Source organism: Geotrypetes seraphini, chromosome 2 (assembly GCF_902459505.1).
Source record: "Geotrypetes seraphini chromosome 2, aGeoSer1.1, whole genome shotgun sequence".
Taxonomy (NCBI): domain Eukaryota; kingdom Metazoa; phylum Chordata; class Amphibia; order Gymnophiona; family Dermophiidae; genus Geotrypetes; species Geotrypetes seraphini.
The window spans coordinates 397,417,867-397,435,984 of record NC_047085.1 but is presented as its reverse complement, the minus strand read 5'-3'; the positions used below and the strand labels follow the sequence as shown (position 1 = coordinate 397,435,984).

Below are 18,118 nucleotides of genomic sequence, written 5' to 3'. Positions count from 1 at the left end.
ATTCGTATTCTTTGAGGTCACTTACATGCATAAATAACTAGATTGCCACCTAAAACTAATAGGCTTGTTGAAGAATTATTCCCATAGTATTACTGAAAAATCTTACCAATCAGTCTGACACTGTCTGGATAATGTGGGGGTGGATTGTAGACACTCTGCCTTTGTCTACAGATAGCTAACAATATTTAGACAATTACGGATTGATTTTGCTCAACACACAAAAAAAATCAATAGATATACAAAAAAAGAAGAAAAATTCTGCTGAGCTTTAAAAAAAAAAGTAATATAAAGTCAAGAAAAAAATAAAAAAACCAAAATAGTTCTAACTAAAGCATAATAAACCACAAAGGTCCCATATCCTGTAATCCTCAAATTATAAACAAAAACAAGTATACCTCAAAATCTCAGCAATTCCGATTTCAGCCACAGAGACAGAACATACAGCACTCAGTTTGAAGTGTCTGTATACAAATGCATTTATTCACAAAAATATCACTACAATTGGCATCTAAGGGCTCCTTTTACGAAGGTGCGCTAGGGCCTTAATGCGTGAAATATTGCGCGCTAAATTGCCGCACGAGCTAGCCGCTACCGCCTCCTTTTGAGCAGGCGGTAAATTTTCAGCTATAGCGCGCACTAATCCAGTATGTGTGATAAAACTGCTAGCGCACCTTCGTAAAAGGAGCCCTAAGTCTTAAGCAGAGATAGACAAATCGGCAGCCCAGATAAGTTTTGGCTTGAAAGTGAAATATACCGATTTGTCTATCTCTGCTTAAGAATTGGATGCCAACTGTAGTGATATTTTGTGAATGAAAGCATTTGAATGGACTGAGTTTATGAGGATTTCTAAGAAGATTTTGAGTGTGGTGGTGGAGTTTTTTTTAGGGCCCATGAAGCCTTAACTGAGGCCCTTTTTTCTCCATTAGAGATTTTTTTCTACCACACACAGGCATCCCAGCTGTGAGAAGAGCAGTACACTATATTGCCTTTTGCATTCTCGTCTAAGCACTACAGTGTGGCTATCTGTGCAGTGTCTAGCATAATATCTTTTTCTTTTGGATGATTATAATTATGCTTCTTTTTCTGTGATATAGTATGATTTCAGTTACCCAACATTGACTGCTTCTTGGAGCAACTAGTCTGGGAAACAACAAGAGGTGGAGCTATTTTAGATTTGGTCCTTAGTGGAATGCACGGCATACCACAGGAGTTAACTGTGTTGGGTCCGCTGGGAAAATGTGATCATAACGTGATCAAATTTGAGCTGATACCGGGAGTGATGTCACAAAAGAAACCTACTGTAGAGGCATTTAATTTTCGAAGGACAACTATCATAAAATGAGGAAAATGGTTAAAAGGAAGCGAAAAGGATCAGTTACAAAGGTTAGGACTGTAAACCAGGCGTGGATGTTATTTAAAAATACCATCGTGGAAGCCCAGACCAGATATATTCCACGTATCAGCAAAGGTAGAAAAAAGAGGAAACGAGAGCTGGTGTGGTTAAAAGGTGAAGTGAAAGAGGCTATAAGAGCCAAAAAAAACATCCTTTAAAGTATGGGAAAAGGATCCGAATGAATAAGAGACAAAAGCACTGGCAAGTTAGATGCAAAGCATTGATAAAGACAGCTAAGAAAGAATATGAAGAGAAACTTGCAAAAGAGGCAAAAACTCAAAACAATTTTTTTAGGAACATCGGAAGCAGAAAACCTGTGAGGGAATCTATGGGACCGTTGGATGATCAAGGAGCAAAAGGGGTGCTTAGGGAAAATAAGGCCATAGCAGAGAGACTGAAGGAATTCTTTGCTTCAGTCTTTATGGAAGAAGATGTAAGAGATCTACCTGAACCAGAAATGGTTTTCAAGGGTAATGATGCAGAGGAACTGAAAGAAATCTCGGTGAATCTGGAAGATGTACTAAGCCAAATCGACAAGTTAAAAAGTGATAAATCTCCTGGACCGGATGGTATACATCCCAGAGTACTAAAAGAACTCAAACATGAAATTGCTGACTTGTTGCTAGTGGTTCTGGGCTCTTAATGATTGAGCTGCTATTATGTGCAGCTTCTCCTAAACTTCCTGCTGCAGACTCTGTCTCTCTCTCTGATATCCCTGCAACTCACAAGCTCTTAGTATGGGACCATCCCCCCAAGCAGCCCTCAGCATTTTTCTCCTGCCTCTCCCCTTTAGGTGCGCCAAATTTATTATTTTTTTCTTCATGTTACATTTGATTAGAAAATACCTTAATTAGACCAATATATATTTTAAGATGCAGTCTTTTCAGACTACAAAGGACTTCAGGGAAATAGTCCCAAGTGTTCTTGAAAGATCTGCATGAACTTGTCCTGCAGTCTTAATACTATTCAATAATCTTGGCAACAAGTAAAATAACTAAACATTTTGGCAAAAATTCCATGTATTAAAAGGCAGAACAAAATTGAGCCAGGGAGATGATTTTTTTTTTCTTGTTTCAGATCGCTCAATTGAATACCCTTATTACCATGTTACTAGGAGAGCTTTCAGCAGGTGATAGACAGAAGATAATGACCATTTGCACAATAGATGTCCATGCCAGAGATGTGGTGGCAAAGCTTGTAGCTCTGAAGGCAAGTTTGTAGCTTTGTATTTTGTATAATGGACTTTATTGCTTATTTTTAAACTTTTTTATATGTAAAACCAATTCACTTGCACCAGAAAAAGGTACTTTTAGAGGTTTTTTTGCAAACCAATTTTGCACATAAAATAGTGTTTACACAGAAAGTTGCACTTTTAAAATTGCCTAGGGGTATGCATACATAGAAGTATGAGTTTACATATATACTTTTATTTGATAGATACGTATATGTTCCCAGGGTAGAATTGTGACAGACAAATTAATGTTATAAAGCATAAACATGTCTGGTGCAAACCTAGGTAGAAAAGTTACACCTGTCCTGGAGTATGTGTAACTATGTGCAGGAACTTTTGGGGAGGCAAGTTTTTTTTAAGGCACACACAAGTGCATATGGTGCTGTGCACCTTCACAACCTAGGTGTCTTATTCTAAAATTATATTCAGTGGGTGGTCTTATAAAAGCAGAATGCATAAGTAGGCTAGGGGCTTTATATGATGTTGAACAGGTGTAAATGCAGGCAAGTAAAAAGGTGCATGGTATATTGCTTTAATAAAATATGAAATATGTGTATAGTTGGAAAGACACACACCTTTTCCAGATGTGTATATAGCTGGATCTTTAGGTGAAGCTAAGGGTAACCCCCAAGGAGGTACAAATAATTTAGAATTTGGGCTACAATTAATCTACTTTCAGGCCTTTACCAGCTTCCATGCAAAACAGGGAAAATATCAGGGAGTCCAGGAGCAATTTATATAAAAATACCCATTTATTGTGCACTCCCAAAATGGAAAAGAAGTATTACAACAGACAAATAAAAAATAAACACGCACATAATCCATAACAAAAAAGTTAGGTAATAACAAAAGTGTCAAGATGTCTTATAATTCAGGTCCTTTCACTCTGTCCTCCTGGCATCTATCCTGCAACAGATTCCATGTAGAATGTGTTCATCCCTCCTGCGCACTGCTCCATGGACCTTGTGCTGCTGCTTCTCCAACACTCCTCAGGGCAGTTCAGTTGTTTTGATCCTTGATGTGATCCTTATCACCTCTCCTCATTAGTGCAATCTTACACATAAGTATAGGGAACAATCATTTTCTCTCTCTTGTAGGACACATTCAACTTTCAGGCCAAGTCACCCTGGCCTTGGGTCCTACCCCTCTCTCTACACACAGATTTTTAGGTCAAAAAAGGGATTAAAATTAAATCTTACTGTTGCCCTGGACTAACCACCTTTTGATCAAATTTTGCCGGTACCCCTTTAACTTGTAACCCTAAGAACTACACTCCTTGAATGGGAACTATTTCTAGAGGGTTTGAAAAAGGTTTGGACAAGTTACTGGAAGAAGTGGCAAACAGTGGCTTCCCCCATGTCTGTCTCAATATTGAGACAAATACTAACACTCAAAATCTTACGGCACAGCAAACATAATCCTGATGAAGTACTCAGAGCCCCTCAAAAAAGTACAACCAAAATGCACGGGATTATTCAGAAACCAGGGTCCAGCACATGAAACAGCTTTCCCTCAAAAGGATCACTTCAAGGTAGGAGGAGCCATGTTTGAGCAGCCACGTTTGAGGAGCAGCCATGATGAGAAGCAGAGTTCCTGTTAAAGATTAATCACCTTCCATTGTCGGTGTGTGGTGTGCTTCGAACCTCAGATAAGTACTCCTTTATTGATGTGATAATCACCTTGAGGTAGGATCAGCCATGTTTGAGGAGCAATGTTTGAGCAGCCATGTTTGAGGAGCAGCCATGATGAGAAGCGTAGTTCTTGTTAAAGATTAATCGCCTTCACATCCTGAGGCAGCTAATGTTTGGCGAAATACTGGCCATCGTCGATGTGTGGTGTGCTTTGAACCTCAGATAAGTACTCCTTTATTGATGTGATAATCACCTCGAGGTAGGAGCAGCCATGTTTGAGGAGCAATGTTTGAGCAGCCATGTTTGAGGAGCAGCCATGATGAGAAGCGGAGTTCTTGTTAAAGATTAATCACCTGAGGCAGCTAATGTTTGGCGAAATACTGGCCATCGTCGATGTGTGGTGTGCTTCCAACCTCAGATAAGTACTCCTTTATTGATGTTATAATCTCTTCATGATGGCTTTATTCAGAAACCAGTAAGTTTGCATTGCACAAGGCTTTTTATTGGTAAAATATCAATCAAGGAGGTTTTTTATGCCAGTGACTTAACTTTACCCTGTGATATTTTCCACTTTTCAATACCCGCTTTGTCGGCTGGTGGAGGAGGGGATCTGAGGCTTTATCCTACCTTGAGGTGATTCTTTTGAGGGAAAGCTCTTTCATGTGCTGGACCCTGGTTTCTGAATAACCCCGTGCATGTTGGTTGTGCTATTTTAGAGGGGTTCTGAGTACTTCATCAGGATTATATGCTTGCTATGCCATAAGATTTTGAGAGTGTTGGTATCTGTTTTCATTTTTCTCAACATATTTGAGTTGTTCTAGTCAATATTGAGAAAAACATGGGGGAAGCCACTGCTTACCCTAGGATCAGTAGCATGGAATATTACTACTATTTAGGTTTCTGCCAAGTACTTGCGACCTGGATTGGCTACTGTGGAAACAGGATACTGAGCAATACCATTGGTCTAACCCAGTATGGCTATTCTTATTTTCCTCTCAATGATCAAGCTGCTACTTTGGATGAAGTCTGCTCTAAATAAAGTGACTCCCTCAAGGTAGTTCTTATTCCTCTCAGAAGAGAGAATCCCTAGTGCTATTCTGGATGCGGCTTCATAAAAAGAGCCATTAGATAATTTGTGTACATCCTTAGTTTAGCATAAGAACATAAGAAGTTGCCTCCGCTGAGGCAGACCAGAGGTCCATCTCGCCCAGCGGTCCGCTCCCGCGGCGGCCCATCAGGCCCATTGCCTGAGCAATGGTCCCAGACTATCCCTATAACCTACCGCTACTCTTATCTGTACCCCTCAATTCCTTTATCCTCTAGGAACCTATCCAAACCTTCTTTGAAGCCTTGTAACGTGCTCCGGCCTATCACAGCCTCCGGAAGCGCGTTCCATGTGTCCACCACCCTCTGGGTGAAAAAGAACTTTCTGGCATTTGTTTTAAACCTGTCTCCTTTTAATTTTTCCGAGTGCCCCCTTGTACTTGTGGTTCCCCGTAATCTGAAAAATCTGTCCCTGACTACTTTTTCTATACCCTTCAGGATCTTGAAGGTTTCTATCATGTCTCCTCTAAGTCTCCGCTTTTCCAGGGAGAACAGCCCCAGCTTTTTCAGTCTGTCAGTATATGAGAGGTTTTCCATACCTCTTATCAGTTTAGTTGCTCTTCTCTGGACTCCCTCAAGTACCGCCATGTCCTTTTCGAGGTACGGCGACCAATACTGGACACAGTATTCCAGATGCGGTCGCACCATTGCACGATACAGTGGCAGGATGACCTCCTTTGTCCTGGTCGTGATACCCTTCTTAATGATACCCAACATTTTGTTTGCTTTTCTTGAGGCTGTGGCGCACTGTGCCGACGCCTTCAAAGACGTGTCCACCATCACTCCCAGGTCTCTTTCAAGGTTACTTACCCCTAGCAGTGATCCTCCCATTTTGTAGATGAACATCGGGTTCTTTTTCCCTACATGCATGACCTTGCATTTCCCTACGTTAAAGTTCATTTGCCATTTTTTGGCCCATTCTTCTAGCGTCATTAGGTCCCTTTGCAGATCTTCGCAGTCTTCCATGGTTTCAACCCTGCGGTAGAGTTTGGTGTCATCCGCAAATTTAATAACTTCGCAATTTGTTCCCACCTCCAGGTCATTTATAAATATATTGAACAGGAGCAGTCCCAGCACCGACCCCTGCGGAACTCCGCTCGTGACCCCATGCCAGTCTGAGTAATGGCCCTTCACTCCAACCCTCTGTTTCCTGTCTGCCAGCCAGTTTTTGATCCATCGGTGGACCTCCCCTTGCACCCCGTGTCTCCACAGCTTTTTAAGCAGTCTTTCGTGCGGTACCTTGTCAAAGGCTTTTTGAAAGTCAAGGTAAATGATGTCAATGAATTCCCCTTTATCCACCTGTCTGTTTACCCCCTCAAAGAAGTACAATAAGTTTGTGAGGCATGACCTACCCTTGCAGAAACCGTGCTGGCTTGACTTTAGCTGTCCATTGTTTTCTATGTGTTCACAGATACTGTCCTTAATCAGTGCTTCCATCATTTTTCCCGGGACCGAGGTCAAGCTCACCGGCCTGTAGTTCCCCGGGTCCCCCCTTGAACCCTTCTTGAAGATGGGTGTGACATTTGCAATTTTCCAATCCTCCGGGATCTCTCCAGTTTTTGAGGATAGGTTACATATTTGGCAAAGTGGCTCTGCTATTACGTTCCTTAGTTCCTTGAGTACCCTTGGGTGAATGCCGTCCGGACCTGGCGATTTGTCGCTCTTTAGTCTGTCTATCTGCCTGAGGACATCCTCTTGGCTTACCTCTAGTTGGACCAGCTTTTCATCCCGATCCCCATTTACGATGTCCTCCGGTTCCGGAATATTGGATGTGTCCTCCCTCGTGAAGACTGACGTGAAGAACTTATTTAACCTGTCTGCTATCTCTTTTTCCTCTTTTACCACTCCTTTTTTGTCTCCATCATCCAATGGCCCCACTTCTTCCCTTGCCGGTTGCTTCCCCTTCACATATCTGAAGAACGATTTGAAGTTTGTTGCTTCCCCCGCCAGTCTCTCCTCATATTCTCTTTTAGCTTTTCTAACCACACGGTGACACTCCCTTTGGTGTTCTTTGTGCTCCTTTTGGTTGTCCTTTGTTTGGTCCTTTTTCCATTTTTTGAACGATGCTTTCTTGTCACTTATCGCCTTTTTCACTGCAGTTGTTATCCACGCTGGGTTTTTTGTTCGGTTTTTTTTTGCACCCCTTCCTGAATCTGGGGATGTACAGGTTCTGTGCCTCTTGCACCATGCCCTTGAGTAGGGACCAGGCTTTTTCTACAGACTCCATCTTCCTTGCGCTACCGTTGAGTTTCTTTCCCACCAGTTTCCTCATGCCATCATAATTCCCTTTTTTGAAGTTGAGTGCTGTCGCTGTGGATCTTTTCACCTTTGATGGTCCAATTTCCAGCTTGCACTGGATCATGTTGTGATCGCTGTTTCCTAGGGGTTCTAGCACCGCCACCTCCTTTGCATAATTTGTAATTTATGTGTGACCTTATAGACTCTGCCTATACTGTCAAAACTCTTTTCCTGTACATGTCTGCTGGCAAAATATGTGCTATCATGTTATATTGCATTTTTTACACTGGTCAGTGTTTAATAAATTAAAGACCACATACCATATATGCTCGAATATAAACCGGGATTTTGGGGCCAAAAAATTGGCCCAAAAATGGTGTCCTGGTATATATTTGAGCCAACGCCCCCTCCTAGAATTATTGTAGTCTGCCACTGCCAGGCTCTGCACTCTTCCCCCCTCCCTACCCTAGCCTCATACCTCATCTTCCGATCCCCGGTGGAGGTGCAAAGGGCAGGAGTGAACTTTCCAAGTTCCTGCCCCGCTGCTAACTGGTGAGAATTTTCGGGAGCCAGTAAGGAAACCACTCAGCACCGAGCAGAAGTGCCTCTGCTCGTTCCACTCAGTGGCTGAAGAAACTCGCGGCAGCTGGTTAGCAGCGGGGCAGGAACTCGGAAAGTTCACTCCTGCCCGCTGCACCTCCACCGGGGATCGGCAGATGAGGTATGAGGCTAGGGCAGGGAGGGGGACAGGGTGCAGAGCCTGGGAGGGAGGCAGAGTGCAAAGTCTGACGGAAAAGGAAGGAATGGTGCCTGACACTGGGGGGAGGGGTGTGTGTGTGCTGGGTGCAGAGCCTGACGGGGGGAGAGAGTCCTGGGTGCAGAGCTTGACAGGGGGGAGGTAAGGAAGAAAGGGAGCTAGATTCAGTGCCTGACAGGGGAGGGAGGGAAGGGGGCTGGATGCAGAGCCTGACAGAGCAGGGCACTTGAATATTAAGCCGCCCGACTTATATTCAAGTCAACCATTTTTCCTCCTTTTAAGGGGAAAAAGGAGGTCATGACATATATTCAAATCAAATTAAATTTGAGTATATACAGTACTAACATATGTGGGTACCTGTGCAAAAATAGCTTCATAAAATTATCCCTTTTATGGAAATTTAAAGTATTTGTGAATTCAAGTAAAACTAGAGGAATTTATACAAAATATAAATTGTGTTTTTCACATCTTCTAGTAATAATATTTCCTGTTAAACTGTAGTTTTATAAAAGTAAAGCTCATTAAATCCCTCTGTGGTCTGGTTCAAAAATAATCTGAAGTGACTATATTGGTTTTGTTTTGATATACAAATTGGACGTTTTACACTACACCTCATTTTCTCCACTCAGTTTTCCCTTTATATGCAGAAGCTGTGTTTTTACACTGTTCTAATTATCTAGGCTGATTTACAATTATGGCACATGGTGGAAAGAAAATATGGTGCATATAGATAACAGAGGGTTAAGTTATATGTGTTTAAAGTTCTTTTCAAATGGTTCTTGCTGTCATTTTAGGTTACTAATTCTCAAGCTTTTGCTTGGTTGTCCCAACTACGCCATGATTGGGATGACTCCTCAGAGCACTGCTTTGCCAACATCTGTGATGCCACTTTTCACTATTCTTATGAGTATTTGGGAAACACCCCTCGGCTAGTTATTACACCTCTGACTGACCGGTAAGAACCATATGTAATCATGTAGTGTTTTTAATGTGATCTATTGAATGCATATTTTATTTAAGTTATTGGTACTTTCTATACTTCCATTAACTGCTGTGTTGTAGATCAAAGCGATTTATAGTCTAAAATCCAACATAAAAGGAAAGGAACTACAAAGTCTTTGATAGGAAAAGTCAACTGAAGAGCATACAGGTGCTGTCATTCAATATCGACCTCAACAATTCATTCATGTGCATTGAATGCCCTTTGAAAGAGCCAGGTCTATAACTTTGTCTTGAACAGTTTTAACCAGAGTTCTCCCCTAATAGGCAAAAGCAAAGAGGTCATGTTTAATGTAGTACTTATTGTAGTCAGACTGAGGAATAAACTGATTGTCGCAGTAAGCAAGAAGATAATGATTTTGCCCTGTGATCCCTTGGACCTGCCTTTAAATAATAGTTGAGTTGTAGATAATTCCCTCTATACCTTGAGACAACTAATGCTAATCAGACCATACTTTTACCAACACCACTTTGCCTTAGTTGTACAACTGATGATATTACCTCAACTGGACTACTGCAACTCCATCTACATGGGAATCAACACCACTCTGATTCACAAAATGCAACTCATCCAAAACACCGCTGTCAGACTAATCTGCAATCTGAGAAAATATGACTCGATTACAGACTTCATCAGGCAACTGCACTGGCTACCTATCCAATCCCGAATAACCTTCAAAACTGCATGCATCATTCACCGTATACTTTACGGAAACTCTGCAGCGCCTCTCATCAAATTCTTCTCCAAGGCATGGTCTACTTCCCGCAGAACCTTCAACAGAATACTTCTAAATCTCCCTTCCACAAAAAAATCTACAATACAAACGTGTTTTCCACTCCATGCTCCCCTTTCTAGGCGTAAAAACTTGGAATGACTTTATTGAAATGACCAGGATGGAAGCTAACTATACCATATTCCGGAAGAAACTAAAAACTCATCTATTTGACACTTAATCACCTGTATCCTCTCCTCCCCCCTCCACCCCTTTTCCTACCCCCTCCTACCCTCCTCTTCTCTTCTCCTACTCCTCCTACCCCTTCTCCTTCCTCACCCCCCTCTTTAAGTCGCTTTGAGCCTACCTAGGTATGAGCAACGCAAAAATAGAAGATTAGATTAGATAACTAGAATCTTTCAGTTTTATATTGTGAGTGAAGACCATTTATGCATTCTGAAGGAAATGAAAAGTAATAAAAACTGCTTGAAATTGTTCAGGTAATACACATGTACATACAAAAGTTTATTATGTATGTCTGATTCATTTTTTTATGTATAAAGGCCCAGAAAGATTAGTGTTTCATTAGGCCTTCAATTAGGGGAAGAAACTCTATGTTTGAATATGTACTCTGCTTCTTCTAACCTTTGAGCTTGTGATATTGCTATCTACTTTCAACAACCATGTGATCCTCTAAGCAATTATCTGGGCATTTGAATATGAACATAATTCACTAGGGTTGTCCATAACAGTATGCAAAAAAGTCAACCATGTCAAATCTTGTCTCCACAAGGCTTATTTTTGTCCACTTGGTATGTCTTACTCATGTGTCAAATTTCAGCTTGATTAGACAATTTTTAGAGGCCACCCCAGCATGCACTGTTTGCTTGTGGGCTGCGTATGTAGATGATTGCACTTAGCAGCACTTGCCTTTTTTGATGACAGAATCACACCAGAAACAAAGCTTTGAATGTTGCAAAGCTTACAGCGTCCACCGTTACCAGGTATTCCACGATGTCTCATGCATATCGATGAAACAGCACCTGCGACTTGTAAAACAGAGAAAACAGTTAATTTTTGATCTCTTGGTTGAAGGAGGATCAGCAAAAAAGAAAATATTCCTAAAGAAACATCCCACAGAGTAGACTGATGATCCAGTTTTCAAGGAACTTTGGAATTGGGCATCCAAATTGACTGTTGTTAATGATGCAACAGAACAAGGGATAAGCCTCATTGAAAAATACAATGATACTTTGACAAAAGATGAAGAACAGAAGCAATTTGTTCTTTGGCTAGTGGCCAGCCACTGAAAGAAGTTTCCTTCCACATCAAAGACGGTTCTTATGTCATAGACTGCTGATTATTTGTTGAGTGCACAAGAATTACAATATACTGTTAAGCGTAGCGGCCATTTTTAAAAAACAGCAAGATGCGGCAACCCCTAAACTATGTCTAAATACAATTTTGTGTGTTTTTCATTCTTATATAAAATGTTAATTAATTTTGGGGGGACCACCACAATAATTCACTCTTAACAAAAGCAGGAGACAGTTTTAAAAAAAATCTCTAAATGCTTCTAGCTAGCAATTTCACTGCTAATGAATGGAAATCACATGGAACTGTTGTAGCCAAGGTAATTTCTGAAAGAAAATCTCTGACAGAACTGGCCCATAACTGATCAGATCTAAAAAAACAAACAAAAAAACCCACCAAACCCAAACCAAAAATGTAAATGACCTTTTGGAAAATTTAGCTAACACTGGAATGTTTCCCCCACTTCTCCTCACATTAGAGTAATTGTTCACTTGTCTACAGTATAATATTGCATACGTAACAATGATTTACATGGGAGAGCTGTCAGAAGAAAACCTTTTTTATGACCTCCTCACAAAAGGAGACAACAGAAAATTTTGAAAAGCCTGAAATGTTTGGAATAAAGTTTGGCCATAACTTTGTTTGACATGTGTGTAATCTGTTACACTATTGTGCATGCGTATTTTGTACACAACTTTGATCTAAAGCGGTAGGTATATAAACTTTCTAAATTAATAATAGGATTTTGTAGACTTCAATCATATCTCCCCTCAACTGTCTCTTTTCCAAGCTGAAGAGCCCTAACCTCTTTAGTCTTTTCTCGTACGAGAGGAGTTCCATCCCCTTTATCATCTGGTTGCTCTTCTTTGAACCTTTTCTAGCACCTCTATATCTTTCTTGAGATAAGGAGACCAGAATTGAACGCAATACTCCAGATGAGATCGCACCATGGAGCAATACAGAGGCATTATAAAATTCTTAGTCTTGTTAACTATCCCTTTTCTAATAATTCCTAGCATCCTGTTTTCCTTCTTGGCCACCGCTGCACATTGGGTGGAAGGCTTCAGCGTATTGTCTATGATGTCACCCAGATCCTTGAGTGCTGACCCCCAGCATCTGATAACTATGATTTGGATTATTCTTCCCAATGTACATCACTTTGCATTTGTCCACATTGAATTTCATCTGCCATTTGGATGCCCTGTCTTTCAATTTCCTAAAGTCTTCCGGCAGTTTATCACAGTCCATATGCGTTTTAACAACTTTGAACAGTTTAGTGTCATCTGAAAATTTAATCATCTTGCTCATAGTTCCAATTTCTAGATCATTTATAAATAAGATAAATAACACTGGTCCCAGCACAGATCCCTGCGACACAACACTATTTATCCTCCTTCACTGAGAAAAATGGCAATTCAACCCTATCCTCTGTTTTCTGTCTGATAACCAGCTCTTAATCCACTATTGAACATTGCCTCCTATCCCATGACTGTTTAATTTTCTCAGGAGCCTTCTGGAAATCTAGATACAGTACATCAATCGACTCACCTTTATCCACATATTTATTCACACCTTCAAAGAAGTCAAACAAATTGGTGAGGCAATACCTCCCTCGGCTGAACCCATGCTGACTGTCTAATTAAATCATGTTTGTCCACATGTTCCACGATTTTATTTTTTATAATTGTTTCCACTATTTTGCCTAGCACCGAGGTCAGGTTAACCAGTCTGTAATTTCCCGAGTCTGTTCTGGTCTTAGCACTATCTTAACACTATCTGAGCAGAGCTGGGGTGGAGTTGAGATGGACCCAGAAGTTGTTCATGATTAGAGAAAATCTTAACTCAATTAGTTATGTGGGTGCAGCAGTGAATAACTTCTGGGTGCTGCCAATGACCTGGATATTCTGTTTGGTGTTCAGATATGGTCCATTATTGCATACCTAAGTCTGAATATTGCTGCTTATTGAGTAAAGATTTGAAATATTTCACAATATATTTCACATTTTCTTTTAGAAAAGCAACCACCTTAAGTCTCTCTAGTATTTGATGTGTATATGAAAAGTTTATTGTAGAGGAATCAATTTGAATGAATTTCAATTTGATTTATAACTGAAATATTGCCCTTTGTGAAATATGATTGTAGGGACCCATATACTTTTTAGAGGATTATGCCTTGACTGCTTTTAGTTTTGCTTAACTACTATTACATATGAAGGAAAACTAAAAGTAGTCCATGCAAAAAACCACATATATAGTATTTAAGGATACTTTATATAAAGCATTCTATCAAACATTGTGTTTACTCTTATTGTTAATAGAAGGATGTTCCATTATTTATAGGTGTTATGTAACTCTAACCCAGTCTCTTCATCTAACCATGAGTGGGGCTCCTGCAGGCCCAGCTGGCACTGGTAAAACAGAGACAACTAAAGATTTGGGCCGTGCATTGGGTATTATGGTCTACGTCTTCAACTGCTCTGAGCAAATGGACTACAAGGTTTGTGTTGACCTGCAATCTTGAGAGCGCAAAGCATTTCTAGCAAGCTAAAGGTTACTCAGTTTTCTTGTGCGGTTTTGAAATAGCACTTCCTTTGGCCGAAGAACTTGATTCTGTGCAGCTTTTAGAAAGGAAGCAATTGTACTTCGGGAAAAATGTGCATAAAACTTTGTGTAATTATGCACTGTAGTATTATTGTTGTCCAGGAAAAACCTAAGAGCTCCTTTTATTAAACTGCGGAAAAGCTTCTTACCATGGGCCAGTGAGGTAAATGCTCCAACGTCATTCAATTCCTATGAGTGTTGGAGCATTTACCTTGCTGGCCTGTGGTATGAAGCTCTTCTGTAGTTTAGTAAAACCCAGTATAAATTTGGAAAAACTGTGCTCAAAGCCACTGATTATACAAAGCTCCATTTTTCAAAAAAAAAAAATTGCTATTATATTTGCTTAATGGAGCAAATTTCATAGTACAGTATTATAGCTATCACACTCAGGGCTCCTTTTACTAAGGTGCGCTAGCGGTTTTAGCGCACGCTTAGTGCGCGCTACAATACCGCACATGCTAAACGCTAATGCCTCCATAGAGCTTGTGTTAGTATTTTTCGTATAGTGCGTGCTAATCTTTAGCGTGCGCTAAAAACGCTAGCGCACCTTAGTAAAAGGAGCCCTGAGTGTGATAGCTATAATACATTTTATCCAAAATATCTAACAATATTTTATTAAATGAACCTTCAATTTCTGCACTTTATTGTGGAAAAAAAATAGAAATTTAACATATTTCACTCATAGCACACACTTTGGTGTAGTCATCTACCAATCAGACTAGTTAGCCATTTGGCCTTTATCTGCCATCGTGTTTCTATGTTTCTATCTACCAAGCATTCATGGCCTGTTTCTGTATAGTCTCAGCAGCTGCCTAAGTGACTTCTGAGAATCACACTTAGACGTCCTTTACAGAATTGTGCCTAACCCCACCTAACCACCCCGAATCTCTAATTGGCATCCATGTCACAGGTGCCATTTAAAGGATCATGTTGTCGCTGAGCTAATCACAGCAAGAGAATCTCCCTACCATGATCAGCTGAGCGACAGTGGCAGGGAACCAGCAAGCCCCACCGCAAGTCAGCCGGCAGGAGGGATGTCCACTTCTTCCCATCGCCACCCCCAAACCCCTCCACACTGTCCACGGCAAGAAAATGCCTACTCCCTCTTGCCGTAAACCCCAAAATAATTCCTGGCAGGAGGGATGCCCATTCCCTCATGCCGGCACCCACCCAACATCCCTGGCAGGAGGAATGCCCACTCCTTCCTGCCGGCACCCCTCCTGGACACATGACCCAGAACCCCCCCCCTCCACACACACACACACATACTGTACGTTTATTAGCAATGCCGGCCGGAGAGATGCCTATTCCCTCCAGCTGACAGGCCTACCTCTTCAGAATGGAGGGCCTTCCCCTTCCCAGAGGAGGGGCCTAAGGCCCTAATTGGCCCAGGTGCCTAAGGCCCCTCCAAAGGGAGGAGCTTTAGGCGCCTGGCCAACCAGATTCTTAGGCCTCCTTCCTAATGCATTTTGGGATGCACTGGGAGTGGCCTAAGATTCCAGTTGGCCAGATCCCTAAGGCACCTCCTATGGGAGTGGCTTTAGTTATCTGGTCAATCGGAGTCTTAGGCCACTCCAAGTACATCCTAGAATGCACGGGGAAGGAGGCCTAAGACTCTGGTTGACCCAGGTTCCTAAATTCCCTCCATTGGGAGGGTCCTTAGGCGCCTGGGCCAATCAGTGCCTTAGGCCCCTCCCCAGTGCATCCCAGGATGCACCAGGAAAGGGAAGGCTTGCCATTCTGAAGGGGCAGGTCTTCTGGCCAGAGGGAGTAGGCATACCTCTGGCCAGCCTTGCTTATAAAGGTATGGGGGGGGGTCTGGTTGGACAGTGGGGGTAAGGTTTTTGGGGGGATGCTGGCAGGAAGGAGTGGGCATCCCTCCTGCAGGGGATGTTTGGGGTGCTGGCAGGAGGGAGTGGGAATCCCTCCTGCAGGGGATTGTTTTGGGCTTTGCAGCATGAAGGAGTGGGCATCCTTCCTGCCGTGAAGAGTGTGGGGGGTTTGGGGATGGTGGCAGGAGGGAGTGGGCATCCCTCCTGCTAGACATCTTGCAATGGGATTCGGGGTTTCCCTGCCATGGCCACTTAGATGATCGTGGCAGGGAGATTTCCTTGATGCAATCAGTTTAGCAGTCGCGTCTTTTTGAAATGAAGGCCAACATTTTGCTGGCCTACATTTCAGGCGATTATCCCAGTCGTATGGAGACGCCTGGGGCCGCTTAAGTTTGCCTAAGGCCACCTCTGGGTGAAATCATGCCCAGGTTGGGTGAGGTTAAGCATCCCTAGGTGCCTCCCTGCACCCGTGACAGATGCCTACAATGTGGGCAGCCTGCCTTGGGTTGTCATTTTTTAGAAAATGTGTGTCCTGATTGGCTGGTTAGACAGCAGTAGGATGCCTACCGCCGCCTACTTTCGGGACGCCTTTTATAGAATTTGGCCACAATGTCTTTTAGGTGCCTATTATGGAATTTCTCCCTGAATGCTTGAGTGCTTGAAATGCCATTGGTAGATGATTAAACCAAAGGGTACATGTTTAGCTATTAGTGAAATATATTAAATTTCTGTTATTTTCCACAATCAAGTGCAGATATTGAAGGTTCATTTAATAAAATACGGCTAGATTTTTTTATCCTGACTGTCTCAAGACATTGAATACTGAGTGTTTGGAATGCCATTGGTAGATGATGACACCAAAGTGTACGTGTTTAGCTATTAGCAAAATATGTTAAATTTCTGTTATTTTCCACAATAAAGTACATATACAAAGTGACTTGGGTTTTTTTTATCGCACAAACTTTCTCTGAAAGTTAAATTTTGTCCATTGTCTTTCTGGAAAAGTAACCACCATTCATTTGAGACTGTCTACTAGTCCATAGGCAATATCTATAAAGGATTGGTCCAGACAGGAGCCTGGGGATGCTTTGATGAGTTTAACCGAATTTCAGTCGAAGTTCTCTCTGTAGTGGCTGTTCAAGTAAAAAGCATTCAAGATGCCATTAGGACAAAGAAAACAAGGTAAATATTTGTATATGTGACAGATATGATATGAATACAATCTTAGTTCAAAAGTTTTATTGTTTTCTTTTTCCTCCCCTCCCTCCCACTTAGGTTTAAATTCCTTGGAGAAAATATAAGTTTGAAACCATCAGTGGGAATATTCATCACAATGAACCCAGGTTATGCGGGTCGAACGGAACTGCCAGAGAACCTTAAAGCTCTGTTTAGGCAAGTAATGATTACTAGTATAGTTTATAATGTTTAATAATTACACAACAATGTTCAGAATGATTTATCACCTCTAGGTCACAGTCCTATTTGCCTCCTTAATAATATTCATTTACTGACTTGCATATGCTGTGAGCCTCCCCTTCCTTTCCTACTCAGAGCAGTTTCAGCATCTCCCTATCTTCTCCAGTGTGCATGCATAACATCTCTCCTCCCTTCCCTTACTGCAGACATGTCAAAATCAGGCCCGCGGTGTAATAAATTGTCCAGCCCGACAATTACCAATTTGCACTTAAACTGGCCTGCCGACAGACATTTTTTTTACCCAATCAGGTATAAGCGCCACATCAGCTGTAGGTTCACGCGCAGGATGCGTTGCGCCTCTCATCTCACGGCCGCCATGCTTTGCTCCGACTAGATGTCCTTTAATTTGTAGGCCGGGGCAGCAACTGTGCTCAAGCTGCGGTTGGCACGACTATGCTTTCTACTGCCGCCGGCATAATCACCGCTGCCACTGCTCTTCACAAGCGCCTTCCTCTGCCTTCACATGGTCCTCCCGGTGCCCACACTGCTCAGGTTCGCCTGGTCCTTCTGGCTGCCATCGCCGCTCAGGTCCACCTGTTCCTCCCGGATTCCTGGTCCTCCAGCTGCCTGCACCCTCCCGGCTGCCTGCACCCTGCCTGCCGCTGGCGTAATCACCACTGCCGCTGCTCTTCATGAGCGCCTTCCTCTGCTTTCACTTGGTCCACCTGGCTGCCGTCGCTGAGATTTGGCTCACTGTTTCTTCCCTCCCTCCATCCCGGCTTCCCGGTCTCATATTAAAGCAGCCTGCAGAGGATCGCTGGCTGGCTGTAGCAATCCTAGCAGGCTGCTGTGGTCCCATTAACTGGATTAACTGACTGTATTTTTAATA

The 18,118-nt window shown here is 42.2% G+C and overlaps 1 protein-coding gene across 5 annotated transcripts in view; it reads left to right on the top strand.

Annotated features, from left to right (window-relative positions):
- The window catches only part of DNAH11 (dynein axonemal heavy chain 11), a 596,997-nt gene that overhangs the window by 249,902 nt on the left and 328,977 nt on the right, over positions 1-18,118 (top strand). For all 5 annotated transcript variants that reach the window (XM_033930891.1, XM_033930892.1, XM_033930893.1 and 2 more), the window contains 5 exons: positions 2,471-2,602; positions 9,149-9,309; positions 13,721-13,877; positions 16,850-16,995; positions 17,089-17,205. In XM_033930891.1, coding sequence (XP_033786782.1) covers positions 2,471-2,602; positions 9,149-9,309; positions 13,721-13,877; positions 16,850-16,995; positions 17,089-17,205 — 713 coding nt within the window. The remainder of the gene's footprint in view (positions 1-2,470; positions 2,603-9,148; positions 9,310-13,720; positions 13,878-16,849; positions 16,996-17,088; positions 17,206-18,118) is intronic.